Source organism: Ursus arctos, unplaced genomic scaffold (assembly GCF_023065955.2).
Source record: "Ursus arctos isolate Adak ecotype North America unplaced genomic scaffold, UrsArc2.0 scaffold_7, whole genome shotgun sequence".
In the NCBI taxonomy this organism is placed as follows: Eukaryota; Metazoa; Chordata; class Mammalia; order Carnivora; family Ursidae; genus Ursus; species Ursus arctos.
The window spans coordinates 26,420,927-26,440,207 of NW_026623089.1; the positions used below are offsets into that span (position 1 = coordinate 26,420,927).

At 36.6% G+C, this 19,281-nt stretch overlaps 1 protein-coding gene across 6 annotated transcripts in view; it reads right to left on the reverse strand.

Annotated features, from left to right (window-relative positions):
• BTRC (beta-transducin repeat containing E3 ubiquitin protein ligase) overlaps nt 1-19,281 on the reverse strand; it is a 171,391-nt gene that overhangs the window by 100,371 nt on the left and 51,739 nt on the right. For 3 of the 6 annotated variants that reach the window (XM_026493923.4, XM_057308815.1, XM_026493924.4), the window contains exon 2: nt 16,505-16,612. The exons of the other annotated variants lie outside the window; for them this stretch is intronic. In XM_026493923.4, coding sequence (XP_026349708.1) covers nt 16,505-16,612 — 108 coding nt within the window. The remainder of the gene's footprint in view (nt 1-16,504; nt 16,613-19,281) is intronic. 6 annotated transcript variants of the gene reach the window in all.

The following is a 19,281-nucleotide window of genomic DNA, read 5'->3' on the forward strand; positions in this document are numbered from 1 at the left end:
AAGTCCCTGGCACACAGAATGTACTCTACCTATGAATTAAATGGAATTGTGGTTAGTTGTGAATGGCAATGTTGTTTATAAAGCTTTAGATCTATATGATGTAAAAATGCATTTTCTAAAACAGTAAAAATGCCCTTAAAGCCGATATAAAGTGCATATTGGGTATTTCAGTCATTTTCATCAGAGCCATTTATTTAAACAAAACCTAAGTAGTTCAATCTTACAATAAAAAACAAACTTGCCTACAAAATACTAGATTATTTCAAACTTACACTTTATTTTAATAATAAAGATTATACAGAAGAGATTAAAACTTTTGTAATACCTTATGTTTCTTTCATACAACAAAGTTAAAAGATCGTTTTAAATGCTCAGAAAGGTGACTGACAGCACTTCTCTGTTCACGAAGTGGTATCACACGCACGCATACACACTCTATAAATCAAGTGATTACACATACGGATTTTTCTGTGAAGGGCTATTTTACAAGTTAGAATGCTCAAACTGAATCAAAACAGCAATTCATGCTGAGTTCTCCTCAGTGTGTTTGCTATTAACGTTGTACAAAATTGTACTTTCACGATGTTTTACCAAAAGCATTAAATTGTAACTAACAGATTCTTTTTTTAGAAAAGGAAGAGAATTACCTACTTCACTTCTGAGAATTTCACACTTGCCCAAATTTGCGGTAAACTTAAATTTTAAATGACTAACTAGAGCAACAGAGATTTGTAGAACTTGGCGCTGATGCTGCTATAATTAAAATGTTTTTCCTGTAACAATTTTAAAAACTTTACAAAGCATACTCATGTACGGCAAAATTTGTTAATACTCTTCAGCTGCCTGATCTCAGTATTTTAACAACCACAAAGAAATTTCATTTAAGAACCCAAACACTATAACATTCTTCCTTTCTGTGATGCTAAGACATTACGAAAAAGTAATTCTTTTTTACATTTGTGTCATATGAAAGGCAAAATAAGAAAGAACACGATCCATTAACTCAGTACATTTGGATTTGTTTTCACCCATTATATTAGGGGTTAGAAATTTTAAAATTCAGTTGAATATTTACAACTTAATACTTCTTTAAAAATTTTGTGTCTAATAAAACCTATCTTAATTTTTAATGGAGAAATTAATCACCTTTCTTCTTAGATTTAGAATTACAAAAATACACCCTGAGACCTTTTGAACTAAACTGCACGGGTTAGACTGAGGTCACAGCGGATCAGAACACTGCATTCTCTCTTCCCTGGAGACCACGCAGTAGTTCCATAGGCTGCCATTAGATAGCAGCACAGTACACGCCATCAGTCATATCTCCCACGGTCTCTCCCGGTAAGGCTGGAATTATTTCAGTTATACACACATACACACACACACACACACACACACACACACACACACACGCAGATTCTAATTCAATTAGTGCAGTCGGCAACTCCAGAAAAGAGTAATTCAATTAGTGCATTGTGGAGCTCTACAATACCTCTAAGCAGATGTTCGCCATCTTCAGGAACTGGAGCTACGTTTAAAATACCTGTACCAGATATGCCACCACATTATGTCATTTTTCATAGTGCTTACATATGCTTTTCTGGCTTCAAAGAAAAGGTGAGGAAACAAACCCAAGCTAAGTTCCTAGAGAGTTTTCTATCCCCTACACCTAGAAGGATTTCAGTTTTAGGCTGCAGTAATTAAATTACATAATCCAAATTATGCTCAAAACAAGATGTTTCCCTGTACACTACGCTACTACACACTTTTGCAAACTGCCTCTAGTTATGCATGCCACATTGTAATGAGGACACTGTCAAGGTGGAATGCACTCACAAGGAAGGACAACCAGAATGATAACGCCCTCCACCAAAATAAGAGGTTATAAAAATGGCAAGAATGAATACTGGTATTTTCCAAAGAAATACTCTTTGAAGAACCAGGAATATTCACCCTGAGAACAGAAAACAAAGCAACATGATAGCTATCCTCAAACATATAAATATATAAACATGAGAACAATTACTCTATTATTACTCGGAAAGGCAGAATTCTAATCACTAAATGAACAAAAAGTTTGACTCTTTCTTGAGAGAACACTTTCTTACAGAATCAACAGTGAAAAAGAAAACAAGATGCCTCAACAAGTGAGGCTGGGCAGAGATCAAGCAGAGATTATATGACCCCCTGCCAAACATTTCATAAAGGATTCCTATCTGCAACCAAATGGATTTCTATATCCCTCCCAATGCTGAAATTCTAAGGTTCTATGAATACACTGATTTTTGCTCTTAAGGCAAGCCTGGACTTTAGGTAATAAAGCTAATCATTATTATGGAGGTGTGGCTGTATAAAAGCCCGTGGGCTCAGGCATTTTCACAGTAACTGATGCATTAATAATATACCAAGAGAAGAAGAAATTTTGTACAGTTTCTCTATGTTAAGATTTAGTTGATTTCATAAATGTACATATTTATAACCTTATTTCTTTGATAAGCACTTACACACCTCTTATTCTTCCAAGATTGAAAAGAATGGTTTGTTTTTATTCATCCTCAAGAAATCAGACAATGATTTTTGAACTCCCCCGCCCCAACTGAGTCAAGACAATGGGTTCTCGGGGTTCTTGTCCCTTAATGCAAATCTACATCAATATTTATGCTTTAAAAATAGAGAGCAATAGTTAAAACAACAGTAACTAATTCTCAATATTCCTCCCTTTGGTCTTGTACTGTGTTTTGTTAAGTGAGGACATAATTCTGGGTACAAGGGAGCAGGGCATTATTTTAAAAAAATTATCTCTTCTCTTTCCGGCATGACCTCAAAGGAGGGAATTTTAAAAATGTCAAAAATGATTACCACCATTTTTTCAGTGCATTTCACTTTGTATTTGTGATAGAGAATAGCTTTCCTGCCTCTCACATTTGCAAAGAGAGAGAGCTAAACTAAACAGCTGTCCTTTAAAAACATCAATAGTGTTAAAACAGCAACAACCATCAATAGTATTAATTCAAGTACTTTCAACACAAACTTCTACTTTTTCATTCTCCAGAAGAATTACAAAAGGTCATTCTCACTTAAAACTTTACTGGTAAGGCCTATGCCCCCAAAAGGAATTAAGATAATAGCACACATCTATCGATAGTGGCGTTTTCTTAGGAAGGAAAATCTTAAAAATATAAAATATTTGTTGTTTTAACATATATTGCAACTGAAAACAAAGAGCAACAGAAAACACATTCTACTACTAGAAAATGTTTACCAAGAATCTACGGTTTGGCTTTTTCAACAAAGATTTTCTATTCATATGCCACTAAGTTGTACTAATACAAACAAATTGGTCCCTTCATATGACCTATTCATCAACCTTACTATAAATATGAATTTTGCACATTAAAAAAAGTTCTTTTTCTTGCTAAAATTTTAAGTCTTTCATAATGAGCCACTTCCCAAAGACACTGGATAATTAGAGCAATAAATAACATAGCTAGGTTAATTTTGATGTGACTGACAATACTGTTATATAGGAGGCTATCTATATAGTAGGCTATCAGTTTAACGCAGTGTTAGTCCATCTCTTCTCTCTACCCACCACTGCTTTCCCAACCGCCACCCTCCACAGAAGCAGAGCAGAGACCTAAACTGATTCTTCCTTACGATAGAGTGTTCCTATAAACCCCCAATTAACGAACTAACCCAACTTCAGTCTCCTTTTGCCCATGCCTCACAGCCTGCACTTATGTTCCGGTGTTAAGTTTATTTGGCTCCATCAGCACCACTTCTCTTTAACATTGTCCCTTCTCATGCATTTAAGGCAACTACCTCCAACCCTATCAATGAGAGCAGACAAATGGGGAAGAAAGGAATGAACTGCAAACACCTCAAACAAGAAAGGTTGCTTAAAAAACTAAGTGTCACATTCTGACAGTTCAATATTTCATAGCCAATACAAGGAATGTGCAACGACACTGCAACTTTAAATCTTTTCCTCCTATGTCAGTCTCTCTTTCTCTCATTGTAATGCCAAAGGGAACAGCAATCAGAGTGGAGATGTTCAACGTGATAGAGGTCAGGACACCATCGGATCAACGTACCAGAAACACGACCTTGTTTATTTTTTTTTCCACAGTATTATTGTTTACAGGGTGCTTTGCTCGTGTACCTTGTGGTTCTTAGCTAAAAGATGAAATTACAGCCCAGGATGAAGCGCTCAGGCACACATCCAATTTGTGTTTCCATCTCAGAAAACAAAAAGCTTCTAAGGCCCTCAGGCTGCCATTCAAACTTGGAGGCTGACATTTTTAACAGCATGAACCAGAGACTGGCAGAGAGAATGATATAATGCATTTCTGACTTGTCAATCAAAGACCTCACCTCTGCTGTCTTGTAAACAGTTGGGGGCCATCTAACTACATTCATAAACCTAGGGAGAGCTTACTGCCAGCTGGGGTGCTGGAGCCACATGCTCTGGCTTCTATTCACCAAAATCATGATTCGGTTTTATAATCTCACCGTAAATAGTCCATAGGCACATTTCCAGGACCACTGGAATAGAACCAGAGCAGGGAACACAAAAGAGATTTTGGTCAAATACTGCATTATTTTCAAGCTGTTGGAATCCTGTACCCATTTTATCCTCATTTTACCAATTCCCCCCAAAGGACTGCACTACACTGCAACTGAAATGCTTTAAAAAATTAATGGCCTGCCAATTTAAAAATCGGGGGGAAATACACAAATATTAGACTAGAAATTTCCCTTATGTTTTAATACCAGTGAAGAAACGGGCACTCACCTAAAAACATGGCTCATGCAAAGGGTAGAAACTGCAATGAACAGCAGCAGCTATATTTTAGTGAAAATAATCATGTGCTTTCTTTCAAATATAAAACTTTACATGCTATACAAAAGCTTTGTATTTACTAGTCTGAAGTAGTGCGCTATATATATTTGTGTGTGTGTGTGTCCGAAACATGCAAACACAAAATGAATACTCACCCTCTACTCTCTTTCCTGTTTATGACCTCCAACTCAAAAAAAATCAGACCGTATCAGGCTAAGATTTGAACTTTTTGCTAAAGGATCATAGACGAAAATGCATATACTCTTTCTTAATGTCAATTTTACAGGGCACAGAATTCCGGTTTAATTCATAACAAGACACAGATACTAGGTTTGCAACAAAGGTCTTGAGGATTTGAATGGTACACCTGAGAACTTTAAAAGGCAGATGACAGATGACCCAGCAGGGGAAGGTACACCGCAACACACCGTTTCATAATGATGTACTACATCTTAGACCCAAATAACTATTTCAAAATATAATAGACTTGGTCTCCAGAGGACTGGGCCAGAGAATACAGAAAAGCTCAAAGCTACTCAACATCCCTCCCAGGAAAAACAAAACTCATGGGTATCACCTCCCAACGGTAAAGTATTACAATTCTTAGAGGCCTATGCAGCTAAACAAATGAAATTTTTTTTCCCCAATGAGGCTGTCATAAATAACCTGGGTTTCCCTCTTTATGAAAAATGACCAAGAAGTTTCCTAAATGCTGCCTATCTACCAAGACTGCACATCTTGACAGTCCACATAAAATACCAAGTCTAGAAACTAACACAAGGAAGGACAGCAAGACAATAAAGCACTACCTACCACATAAAGCAGAACACTAGTGACAGAAGGTACAAATGGCTGTGGCAGTCACAAAACAACCAACAATGACTCCTGAATAGCGCAAAGGAACTCCTATAATGCCCTGGCCTCTACTCAGCACAAGATGGGAGTAACAAGAAGGTAATCTTGGAATACAAAGAAAGTAATAAGTACCTCAGAAGATACAGGTTAGTCTTACCTGCCCACAGCGAGAATTTCTCTGGTAAGGACAGTGCATCCACAGAGGCTCCCATCACCCTTACAGTTTTCACCAATTCCATTCTTCCAGTCTGCGCTTCCTACCCTGGGGCAACCCCAGGCCCCTTGGGGCACTGGTACTCTCCCTCTGGCCATTAGGGGTCATGTTGAATTTAAAGCAATTAGGGAAAATCCAACATTACTGAACATAAACGAAAGCTAAGCCCTCTTCACAGAGTGAAGAGCTTAACTTTTCAGAACGACCTGAGATGGAGCCCCGCATCAGGTCAGGGAGTCGGCTTCTCCCACTACCCCTCTCCCCTGCTCATGCTCTCCCTCTCAAATAAATAAAAAATAAAAAATAAATAAAATAAAAATTTATAAAAAAGAATGAGTAGGAAAAAATTTTTAAGGAAATCTGATTGTCTGAGATGATGATGCACATGAGCCTGTAAATGAACTTTACCAGCATCACGGGCATGTCAAAATACTCAGCAATGGAGGAATCTATTATTACAAAACTTGAAATAATTAGTGTATTTAAATAACCCAAGTGGGTATCTTGAAAGACAAATCGGTCCTAATGATTCCTCTAAGAAAAACTACTTCCAGGACAAGGTAAAATGCAGAAAATTCAGTTCATCTCTCCTTTTCTTAGTGAAATGTGTATAACGCTGAAAGGGTAGAAGCAGAACAAAAATTTCCAATGTTAGCTAAAATGCTTTTTTAAATCTATAATTACACTTTCTTTTTAAGAAATGATCGTCAGGGGCACCTGGGTGGCTCAGTCGGTTAAGCGTTTGCCTTCGGCTCAGGTCATGATCCCAGAGTCCTGCGATCCCTGCTCAGTGGGGAGCCTGCTTCTCCCGCTCCTCCCTGCTCCTGCTCTCTCTCGATATCTATCTCTGTTGTTATCTCTATCTCTCTCAAACAAAATCTTAAAAAAAAATTACCTTCAACAATATATTTCCAAAATTTTGCACATGTACTCTAATTTTGTGCCTAATCAAGCCTAAAGGGTCACTTTTCAGTATGCTTAATGAATTCCATCTTTTCTCTAGACTGTTGTTTATCACGACTATCATCATTTTAATTTTCCCAGTGTCTGTTCTTTCATAGAATAAGGGTAAAATGCAATAAAATAGTCAAATAATTGCACAAACACACACTGCTGTGAAGATAAAGATGTTGACATCATTGAAACTGAACTGTTAACTGGCTGGCAGTGCCACTATTTAATAGCTTGAAATGTGCATTTGTTCATCAACAAGAGTCCAAATTCAGCACACAAAATTTAATTCAGAGGGGATCATCATAGTGTGAGCTGTATGAAAGCCAAATACATAAAATTTGAGGACTGCCCATAAATCAGATTCAGCATGTTTTCATTTTTTCCATGTAAATGCACTGTGGTCTTTGAGATGTTTAATTATCATGACTTCTTTCTGAACACACACCAGTTGTGTGTGTATATATAGGTATCATCAGCAATCTGATGCTTTCTCTCCTCCCACTCTATATATGTCAATAGTTTTCTTCAAATTATTTACGTCCATTCATTTGTTTAGCAAAAATTCATAAAGTACATACTTTGTATCAAACACTGTACTTGACAGTGGAAATATAAAATGAATAAAACATCGTCCTACTCTCAAAAAACTCAAGTCTAGTGAGGGAACAACTGAAATAGCGTATCAGTGCTATGACAGAGGTATCTATTGCATGCCCAGGGTACAGATGCTCTGATGACGTTAAGGGGGAGGGTGAAAAGATCAGCAAGGACCTTTATTCCAGAGGTAAAACTACTTGAGTTGAATCACGGAGACTATTAAGTAGCCAGGTAGATAAGTGTGGGAGGTAGGGGCTAGGGAGGATAGGTATTTTTTGTAGGGTTCTCCAGGTAGGGAAAACAGAATTTGCAAAGACACAGACACATAAGAACACAGTACCTTTGGAGAACTGTAAATCTGAAATGGCTAAGAATTCATTACATGAATGGTAAACCAAGTTCAAACTATGTTCAATTTTCAAACATGTAAGCAACTGCCAGGCGATAAAGAGTGACAGAAATCAATGAAACCGAGTGATGAATGTAGAATTTGGACAAGAACAGGACATAGTTAAAATTCAAAAGTATTAGTTTCAATAAAGTGATAATATCTAGGAGGACACTTAAAATATTTCTTCTTTGAGTATTTTCTACAATACTAAAATTTTAATTTGTATATCATTTTATACTTAAATGGAATAGAAAGTACTTTATTTTTTTTTTAAAGATTTTATTTATTTATTTGACAGAGAGAGAGACAGCCAGCGAGAGAGGGAACACAAGCAGGGGGAGTAAGAGAGGAAGAAGCAGGCTTCGCGCTGAGCAGGGAGCCCGATGCGGGGCTCAATCCCAGGACCCCAGGATCGTGACCTGAGCTGAAGGCAGACGCTTAACGACTGAGCCACCCAGGCGCCCCATGAATAGAAAGTATTTTAAAACTATACTACATTTGCCCAGACATGCCTGTGTGTGTACATGCATGCACAAATGGATGTCATTCCAGACTAAAGGAAACTAACATGATGATTATCTTAAAGTACAAGGATTATGGGTGATACTTTCTTGTTTATATATTTACCAAATAGTAATAATAACCAAATAAACTAGTTTTAGAAGAAGGGGAAAATCTGTGTGTCCCCCCCCCACACACACACACAAAATAAAAACATTTTTTTGGGATGCCTAGGTGGCTCAGTTGGTGAAGCGTCTGCCTTTGGCTCAGGTCATGATCTCAGGTCCTGGGATCGAGTCCTGCATCCGGCTCCCTGCTCAGCGGGGAGCCTGCTTCTCCCTCTCCCTGCCACTCCCCCTGCTTGTGCTCTCACTCTCTCTGACAAATAAATAAAATCTTTTTAAAAAATAATAAATAATAAAAACATATTTTATTTGCCCCTATATGTGAACTAATGTAAAGGCTGTATAGCTGGGATAAACTTAGGTCAAATGCCAACATATGCATAAAAAAAGAACTGAATTTTTTTATTATACAGAAATTATGCTGTACAGAGATTATTCATATACAATGGGGGGGGCACATATCACCTAGGCTTGGTAAGCATTTTTGTCATGGGAAAATTTTCTTTAATGATATTGTTTTCTGATAAGATTTGAATGTTAGTTTATAGTCAGTATGATAAGCCATATTACTCTAAAACTTCAAATGTAAAATGAAGACTTCCATACATACGTACACTCTGAATAATCCTTAATTTTCCTAGTACTGTTCCATTTTAACATTCCACTTAGCAGATGGTAAGATTTAGTAGATCTCTAAATATTTTTAAACAATAAAATACACTCTCTCTCCTAAAGTCAACCTCCAACAATTTCAACCTTTGACAAGGGACCCTTGGTAATATTAAAATATTACAGGGTTCATTTAGCTCAAGATTTCCCTAAAATACTATAGCTATACTTGACACCTAAAATATTCTAAGGTCATATAAATCTAGTTATAGCCTTACTGTTAGAATTTCTTTTCTTTCAATGTCTAAAGAAAATAAAGAATCTTAATTACTCAGCTATTTTTAAGCACTTCTTTCTACTGCTCATTCTCATTTAATATCATAGACAATAAGATCACCACTTGCTGAGGATGAGCAAATGATTCCACAAAATACATCCACTGTTAATCAACAGAAATCCTCTTAATCACCCATATATTTTCCAGGACAAACCAATGGAATGATGAAAATGAAAGTATGTTCAAATTAACTATGCCCTCATAGAATCTATTTAAACAATATTCTCAGCATCTTTTCTGTCACTAGCTTAAAACGTATGGTGTGAAATCTTAATAATCAAACCATCCCAATGTTGCCATTTCCATCTGAGTTACTGATGAGAACCCAACAAATTCAATAATGATTCCAAGGCTCTTCTTTTTCTATTGTCATAGAACTTTGACTTTGAAGGTACTTCAAACTTACTAAAGGAATGCAATAATTTCAAGGAAAAAAAATACCATGAAGCTATTACCACATTTGGCAATATTACTAAAATGAGTATTGCTTCTGGGATAACCACTTTGAAGAACTACTTGACTGTCTCTTTTCTTTAAGTTTTTATTTTAATTCCAGTTAGTTAACATACAGTGTAATATTCGTTTCAGGTGTACAATATAGTGATTCAACACTTCCATACAACACCCAGTGATCATCACAGCAAGTGTCCCCCTTAATCCCCATCACCTATTTCACCCACCACCCCCAACTCCCCTATGGTAACCAGTTTGTTCTCTACAGTTAAAGTCTGTTTCTTGGCTTGCCACTCTCTCTTTGCCTTTGCTCGTTTGTTCTGTTTCTTAAATTCCAAATGAGTGAAATCTTATGTATTTGTCTTTCCGGACTTATTTTGCTTAGCATAATATTCTCTTGCTCCAACCATGTTGCTGCAAATGGTAAGATTTTATTCTTTTTATGGTTGAGTAATATTCCATCGTGTGTGTGTGTGTGTATATATATATATATATATATATATATATATATATATATATACACCACATCTTCTTTATCCATTCATCAGTTGATGGACACTTGACTATTTCCATTTGACTGTCTCTTTTAAAGTTAAAAATATACTTTATGACCCAGCAATTCCATTCTTAGGCATTTACCAAGAGAAATAAAAACAGATGTCCACAAAAAGACTTATACAAACTGTATATAGTAGCTTTATTCATAGTCAAAAAAATGGAAGCAAGCCAAATGTCTACTAATAGACGGATAAACAAATTGCGGCACAGTAATACAACAGAACATATTCAGCAATAAAAATAAATTACTGATAAACATAACTAAATGGACAAATCTCAAAAACATATAGATCAAAACAAAAAAGACAAAAGAATGTATGCTATATGAATTTTATCTGTATGAAGTTGAAGAATAGGCAAAAACTAATCTTTGGTGGCAAATCAGAACAGTCATTGCATAGTGGGGATGAATACTAATTGGAAGGGGGTAAAAAGGAACTTTCTCAGATCATGAAAATGTTCTGTATCTTGAGAATGAGGTTACGTAAATGTATAGATTTGTCAAACTCATCTGAGAGTACACTTTAGATCTGTGTATTTCTATGTGTGTAAATTTTACATTAACAAAAATCTAAATAGGTAAATAAAATAACAGCCAAACTAGAAAGATGTAAATGTACTAAGGTTGTTGTTAATTCTAGTAGGGGGAACAGGAAAGAATAGATTTAAGTCCTGTATCTGTAAATTTAGTCAGCCCGTAATATTGAGCACCTATGCACACTGTACCTGACAGAACAAATTATTGAATTAATAGAATAAAACCAGAATATAAGCCCATTTCTTCCATTTTTGCTACATATGACAAAATGATGAGAAAAATAAACTATGAATACCCATAATAATATTGAGAAAAGCAAAATTTTCTCATCAATACATGAACCATAAGTAGGCTTCCCTATGATACAAAATTGGGCCACGAGGAATGAAAAAAATAAGAATTTAATAGCATATTGTTTTATACCAAGGTGAAAAGCAGTATTTGCTGAAAGCCTCCAAATCTATCCTCTGTGCATTTTTCTGCTAATATAAAACCCATTCACCTTCCAGACACTGTTATAAACTTAACTTGTTTAACAACTCAATGAGCTAGTTACTATTATCATCCCCATTTTAATAATAAACAAACTGAGGTAGAGGGGCGCCTGGGTAGCTCAGTCGTTAAGCGTCTGCCTTCGGCTCAGGGCGTGATCCCAGGGTTCTGGGATCCAGCCCCACATCGGGCTCCCTGCTCCACTGGGAAGCCTGCTTCTTCCTCTCCCACTCCTGCTTGTGTTCCCTCTCTCGCTGGCTGTCTCTCTCTGTCAAATAAATAAATAAAATCTTAAAAAAAAAACAAAAAACACTGAGGTAGAGAGAGGTCAAGTACTTGTCCAAGGTCATACCCAGACAGAGCCGGGCTCAAATCTCAAGCAGTCTGGCATCAGGGCCCAAGCTCATAACCACTACACTATAAAATAGCCTTTGGTCTGCTTTTCTAAAATGTTTCTTAAGTACCTCTTTTCTGCCTATGCAACACAATTTCACTCCTGCAATATACTTCAAGGCCCATACACAATTTATTCCTGATTTATTCCTGATTTTTCCAAAATCTCTAAATCAACTTTCCTCCAAATATATCTGAGAAGTAGTAACTTATAAGGAGACTCAAAAATATTTTTCCAAATAGATATTGGCTGATTTTTTTATTAAGACCAAACAGAGAAAGTCCCGACAGTGACAGCAAAATTTCAGAATTCTTTCCTACTGACCTGAAATTTAAGATTGCTTTAGACCGAATGAAATGAAAATTTGAATATTTTCAGTATCTTGGTGTCCAGGTCAGATAATTTTAACTGGTACAATTTTTAATTGCATATGATTATCTTTACCACTGATCTAATATAGTTCAAATCATTAGTATTTACTGGGCCCCAAATACTAAAAAGCACTCTACAGACACTGTGTAGGTCAACTGATAAATATAAGAGATTGCTTCTGCTTTCAAGGAATTTTCTAGCACATTTCTCATATTAAGCTAGGATGTTTTAACTACCTAGGGTCTACCAAATTCCTAATTCCTACATCCCAGGGTGAGAAGAAGCACGTGGTAGTAATGTAGCAGTATCTCACTGTGGTGTGCCAAACCCAAAGTCACAACGATCTTTTTCTCCCTCATTTTTTCCTATTAGTTTTGTAATTTTAGCTCATGTGTAGGCCTATCATCCAATCTGAGTTAATTTTTGTATATGATGCTATGTAACAGTTGAGGTTCACTATTTTGCACATAGATGTCCAATTGTTCCAGCATGATCTGTTGAAAAGATTGAGACCAATGCATTTTAATGTAACAGAGCACAAAAAGTTTACTGATATAGTTTCAGATTCTATACTGCAACTAATCTTTAAGAAATTACAACTAACTGAAAAGGGTATTAAAGTATCTCTCTCTTTTTAAACTATATATCTGTGTGGTTGGATATTCTTCATCTATTCAAAATACCACATCACAACAGACTGAATGCAGAAACTGAAATGAGAATCCAGCTGTCTTTTATTAATCCAGACATTAAAGAGATTTGTAAAAAATGTAATACAATGCCAGTCTTAATTGATTTTTTTATAAAGGTTATTTTTCATAAAATATTTTATTTGTATTAGCATGTAATGGGGCTTTTTAAAGATTTTATTCATTTATTCATGAAAGACACAGAGAGAAAGAGAAAGGCATAGGCAGAGAGAAAAGCAGGCTCCCCGAAGAGCAAGGAGTCTGATGCGGGACTTGATCCCAAGACCCTGGGATCACCACCTGTGCAGAAGGCAGACACTTAACCAACTGAGCCACCCAGATGCCCCAGCATGGGTTTATTACAGTTACTTTAAATGAAGTAATAAATAAATACTTAAATTTTTCCTCAGTTCTAATTTCCAATAGTAAATATCAGTAGATATAACCCACATAAATAAAAGCACTTTGGTGTCCTCAGTAATTTTTAAGAATGCAAAGGAGTACCAAGACCAAAACCAAACTGCCACTATCTCTCTCTTCAATTACTGAAATTATCCTTAGAATAGCTAGAAGTAATACATCTAACTGCAAATATGGGGGTGGCTGGGTGGCTCAGTTGGTTAAGAGTCTACCTTCTGGGGGCGCCTGGGTAGCACAGTCATTGAGCGTCTGCCTTTGGCTCAGGGCGTGATCCCGGTATTCCGGGATCGAGTCCCACATCGGGCTCCTCCACTGGGAGCCTGCTTCTTCCTCTCCCACTCCCCTGCTGTGTTCCCTCTCTCGCTGGCTGTCTCTCTGTCACATAAATAAATAAAATCTTTAAAAAAAAAAAGAGTCTACCTTCTGCTCACGTCAGATGTCAGGGTCCTGGGATGGAGCTCCGCATCATGGGGGAGTCTGCTTCTCCCTCTCCCTCTGCCCCTCCCACCCCCACTCATGCGCATGCTCTCTCTCAAATAAATACATAAATCTTTATAAATAATAATAAAAAATAAATGCAAATCTGATCAGGTCAACAGCTTACTGCTCTTCTTAGCATCAAGGCTAAGATGGCCCACAAATCCTGCCTGATCAAGCTTCCCAGTCTTTCCTAGCTCCATTCTCCTCCTTCTCTAAAATAATAGTCTTTTTTCAGTAGAGTACTTAAATGCACCAAGCTCCACCTGTCCCCAGAGTCTTTGCATTGCCTCTTCCTTAGGCCTGAAACATTTCCCCCTCCTCCCTTTTGCCTAGTTAATTCCTACTCATCCTCAAGACCTTAACTCAAACATTTATTACCTGATCTTCCTTACCCTCACCTTTGGATTACATCAGGTTCCTCATTTATATATTCTTATGGCTCCCTGCACATTTCTCTCATAGGATTTTTCAGTTTGGGAGTTCAGACTCTGGGAATCATGTAATTTAACAGAAATATAATAATTATACATATAACTATTAAATAAAATTTTGCCTAAGTGTCATATGCATTTTTCTAAGATCAATAGTTCCCTTCAAATTCTCAAAGGAGTCCAGACCTCTGTGTAGTGAAGAAGTAACCTTACCCAAAGACAGGTCTCGCCTCTGCCTTGGCTACTGGGAGGTGGTATCTAGGCCTCTGGAACTTCTTACCTAAGAGGAGGGTCTTTCTTTGCCTGAGGATTTTGGCCACTGGACAAATATGATTTATAGTGGAGGCTTTGAGCCATACTTTATCAGTTCCAATCCTGAGAGGAAATGGAGACTGAAAGCATTAATGTGACCTACAGAAGGGGCTAGATACTAACAGTCAGCCATGCAGGCAGTTTGTAATTGGGCCCCCAAAAAACTCTAGACACCAAAGACTTGGGTAAACTTCCCTAGCTGGCAATACCCTGTGTGTATTGTCATATACTGTGGCCAGATCATGAATCCATGGGGAGATGATGACAGGAAGTTCTATATCTGGTCCCCTCGAGAATCTGCCCATTGTCTCTTTGTTTTTTTAGATAATTTTAACCTGTGTTCTCACCCTGTAATAAACTGTAAGTATAATAGCTTTCAGTGAGTTCTGTGAGTCTTTTCTACTGAATTATCAAACATGAATGTGGTCATGGGGGTTCCTACACTTGCAATTTGCATCTGAAACGAGGGCAGTCTTGCAGTGACTGTTCTCTTAGACTATGTAGTTTGACTCAACTTATTACAACCCAAAAAGATGAAAAACCCATAGGTTAGTCCATGAGTTCCTTGAGAGCAGAAACTTTATCAATATGACATCTAGCAAAAATTTAAATATTTGAAATAAATTGATACTATCAAGATAGCAATATTCTTTAACAACAACAGCAATAATATTAATGACGATGAAGATGATAACAGCAGCCATTTTACTGCATGCCTTTATTGTAGTCCCCATGTACGGATGAGGAACATAAGGATGAGAGTGAAATGACTTGCTCAGGATCATACTAGTGACAAAGACAGTATGTAAGCCCTGATTTAACTAATGTTAGAGCCTACACACTTTCATATATTATATCTCCTAAGACAAGCAAAGGAAGTTTAATATTATGTCTTACAAAGGACAAATAGAAATATCTAGCATTATCACCACTAATATAGTATCATTAAGGACCAGCAATTGTTAGCACAGTTCAGGAATGTAGAATACTTAACTTCCTCTGTTTTAACTAAGACTATAGTCATAAGCATCCTGATGCTTGCTTACAGCTTGCATTTGAAATTCTCTAAACAGAATATGAACTACATAGGTTAAAAACAAACAAAAAGCTAACTTGTATATTACTATCAAATGCTAAACACAAACTGCAAATACCTGAGGTGGACAGATAACATTTCTGCCAAGAAAATCACTATATATAGTATCTTAATCTGTAAGCTATGGGCATCAAGCTCTTTCTTATATTTTTCTCTACAAATGTTCCATTCTCTCTATAGATTTCTCTCACAACCTAGAATTGTCCTAATAGCCTCCAAGAAAGGCTAAAGGGAACAAGAATCTGTCAGTTCATGCAAGACCAGCTGGACTGTTTCAAGCTGAATATTGTACTCAAGGTCTTAAAAGGCCCTTCCACCTTGAAACTAGACCTGTTAATTAAGAGATAAATAAATGCAGATTTTACCCCAAAATATATAGAGGAGTATAGTAACCAGGAGACACTCTGAATTAGAGCCCTTTTTATTTTTAATAATCCTAAGAAAAACACAAGAAGGTATTCAGGCAACTGGTTGTAATTAATTGATTAATTATATTAATTGGCTTTATCTAGGTCCAGAGCAAACGTTACATAGTAAATGCTATTTGTTGAAATTACTTTAAAATTCACTATCATACTTGTACTAGATATGAAAACCAACAGTCAAGTTGTTCTATGTCAATTCTGGCAAACCAATCACAGTAATAAAAATGTCTTAAGAGTGAATCAGTCTGGGTCTACATTAAAAATGAATCATTAAAAGAGTACTGAGTGATGTGAAATACAGGCAATACGAAGGAGAGAACGTGAACATAAGTAAAGCATAGGAAAGAAGGAGGACACACTAATGAATTAGACACGCACACTAATGCCCGCAAATAACCCACAGAGACAGAGAAAGTACCTGGAAAGCTGTGAGTGCGCCAGTCCCTGGGTTATACAGGCATCGCAGCGAAGGCATGCTGTCCGCCAGGCTGGAGCAGCCCAGCCACAGAGACCTGGGCATAGAGCACTGCAGAGAGAGGACAACTATGAGATGGGACAGTATGAGACAGGATGGCACAGATTACAGGAATTTTCAAGGCTTGGCTGAATGCAATATTCCAGTTGCAGCTGGCCTTTATGATAGAAACATATTCAAGAAACATACTACTTAACTATTTCTAACCCCGGAGAGAACCTTGAAAGGGGCACTAGTGGTCAAAAGTCAAGGTGAAAGAAAGGAGGTTATAGGTCAAAAAACCCAAATATTTAGTAAAAAATTTTGTCTCTGTTCTTTTATGAATGAGTCTAAAGGAAATCTACTTCTTAATCCAACTAATCAATTCTTTTCCTCTGTGCACCTCAACTCATCTCCCATAAATTCACCACAGGGTGAAATACTTTACAGACTAAACAGAAAAAGAACACTTCACGGTAATTTCATTATTAGGAATGGTAAATCAGGAAACAAAATACAACAGGAAAATTGTTTTTTTTTTTTAGAAGGTGGGGAGAAGGAAAAGAGGAAGTATTATACCCCCACAGCTTTGACAACAGCCAACTCTGCACAGTTTGCATATGTTTTATGTATCTTGTTAGTCTGCTATTCATTAACCAAAATGCACAGTTACCATAGCAGCTGCCTCTTCCATCTTTCCAGATGGATTGGGGGGTGGGGTGGGGGGAGGACAACCCAAACAGAAGGGAAAACAACAACAAAGAAAGAGAGACAAGGACAGAAAAAGAGAAAGAGAAAAAGAGAACACAAAAAAGTTGCTGGTATTAAAATCTTCTAAATAAAAAGGTATGTGTGAGTATAAATATACATATAATGTATTCAGTAGGAAAAAAGGGTAGAAATGATGATTTCTAGTAACACTAATTAAACAGTATTAGTGTTATTGCTCCTATAGTCTTATAAAACACTGTATCTTTTAGAAGAATTTTTACATTCTTCAAGTTTCTCTAAATGTATCCCAGGCTGAGGTTTGGTCCATCAAAAATCTAATAGTACTAAAAAAACCTAAATACCTGATCATAGCACATATAAAAACAGCAATACATATTTTAAAATATAGCAGTCAATACATATAATATTAAACTTTAAATTTTAAGTCTTTATTAAATATCATCGTGGGACTTTTTTTATTCTTAAAATATTCTAGTTACAGGAATTAGTATTAGGAAACAAAATATGGTATTCATTGGTCACATCTCTATAACTGAGATAAGAATAGTGCTACAAAGGACTCCAAAAAAATTGATCTGGTCTAGATCCTGCTTTGAGGTCATTATTTCCTTGTTTACAGTTAAGGTGACTAATGCCCAAGGAAAAATCAAAGTTTTTATTCATGATCATGAATTTAGAATGTAGAGAAGTAGGAACTGGAATGCTGGGCTATTGCTTCTTAAGTGCAGAACTCTTCTTCCTGCCTCCATCCCTCCCTAGGTCATGCAGAGACATCAGACTTCAAAGAAGGGTATTTGCTAAAGACATCACTGGATAACACAGCAATCGCAACAGCTACACTGCTTTGAACTACTACAACAGTCTCCTAACTTTGTTCACTGTTTCCAATATTTCTTCACCTCAAGCTATAATCCATTTTATGAACAGCAGCTAAAAAGAATAATTCACCTCACTATCATGTCACTCTCACCAATAATTCATAATGGTTCCCTTTATCTATTGAATGAAATCCAAGCACTCTATTGATTTGATCTTTCCCAACTGCCTACACTAACTCACCTCCTCTGTCCGTCCAATGGGCCCTGGTGCTCTAGCTAATAACTAACTTGACGTTTTGTTCAAATACCCATGTGAGTCCCATCCTGTGAACTTGTAATTTCCTTCTCCCTTTCACCCTGCCAATGTACATCTCTCATTTACTTCAACTCTCCTTAGAACTATTTATACTAATTTCAGTCTTATCCAGTAGTTCTCAGGAAGAGAGATTCAAATGTTGGCAGAAGGCAACAGGGAGAAGAGAATAAGGGAGAGCAGGACAAAAAAGTTTTTCCTTAAGAATCATGGTTCTCCTATTACTGCTCTACATTGGAAGCATCAAGTTCTTTGCTAAAATAATTTTTATAAGTAAATGATGTTAAAAAATGTCTAATGTTTTTAGTCATTCATTTAACAAGTATTTATTTAGCATTTTCCTTGTACTGTTCTCCGGATGAGGGATAGAACAATGAACAAGAAACAAAAATCCATTCTAGTGACCTTCTCTCAAACTTAAATTCTTCTATATTTAAAATTGTTAATGTAAAAACAACAACAACAACTTATTGTTAGTGAGTTTCTCTCATGGTTAATGAGAGACACTGCATATATTAAGCAGTTGGTTAAAGTTCTGTGGATGCCAGGCAGAAGAAAGTCTCATTCTGAAGGTGGGACTGAATTTCAGAAAAGTAGGAGAGTGAGAAGAAGTGAAAATAAATTTAAAAAAAGAATGAAAACACAGAAGAGGAAAAAGGGAATGGTAGAAAAAACAGCAGCAGGCACTGGAAGACAGCTTCATTTCTCCCCTTCCCTTCAGAAGAGGTAGATGGCTCATGCACTTTTAGCTATACTGAAGCCACCTGCACGATCTCTTCCTTTTAATTAAACATGCATATTTGTTTGTATTTGTGAACACTCCCTGGTAAGTTTTTAAGGCATTCCTCTTTGCAATGTTTCATCTCCTTCATTCTGTA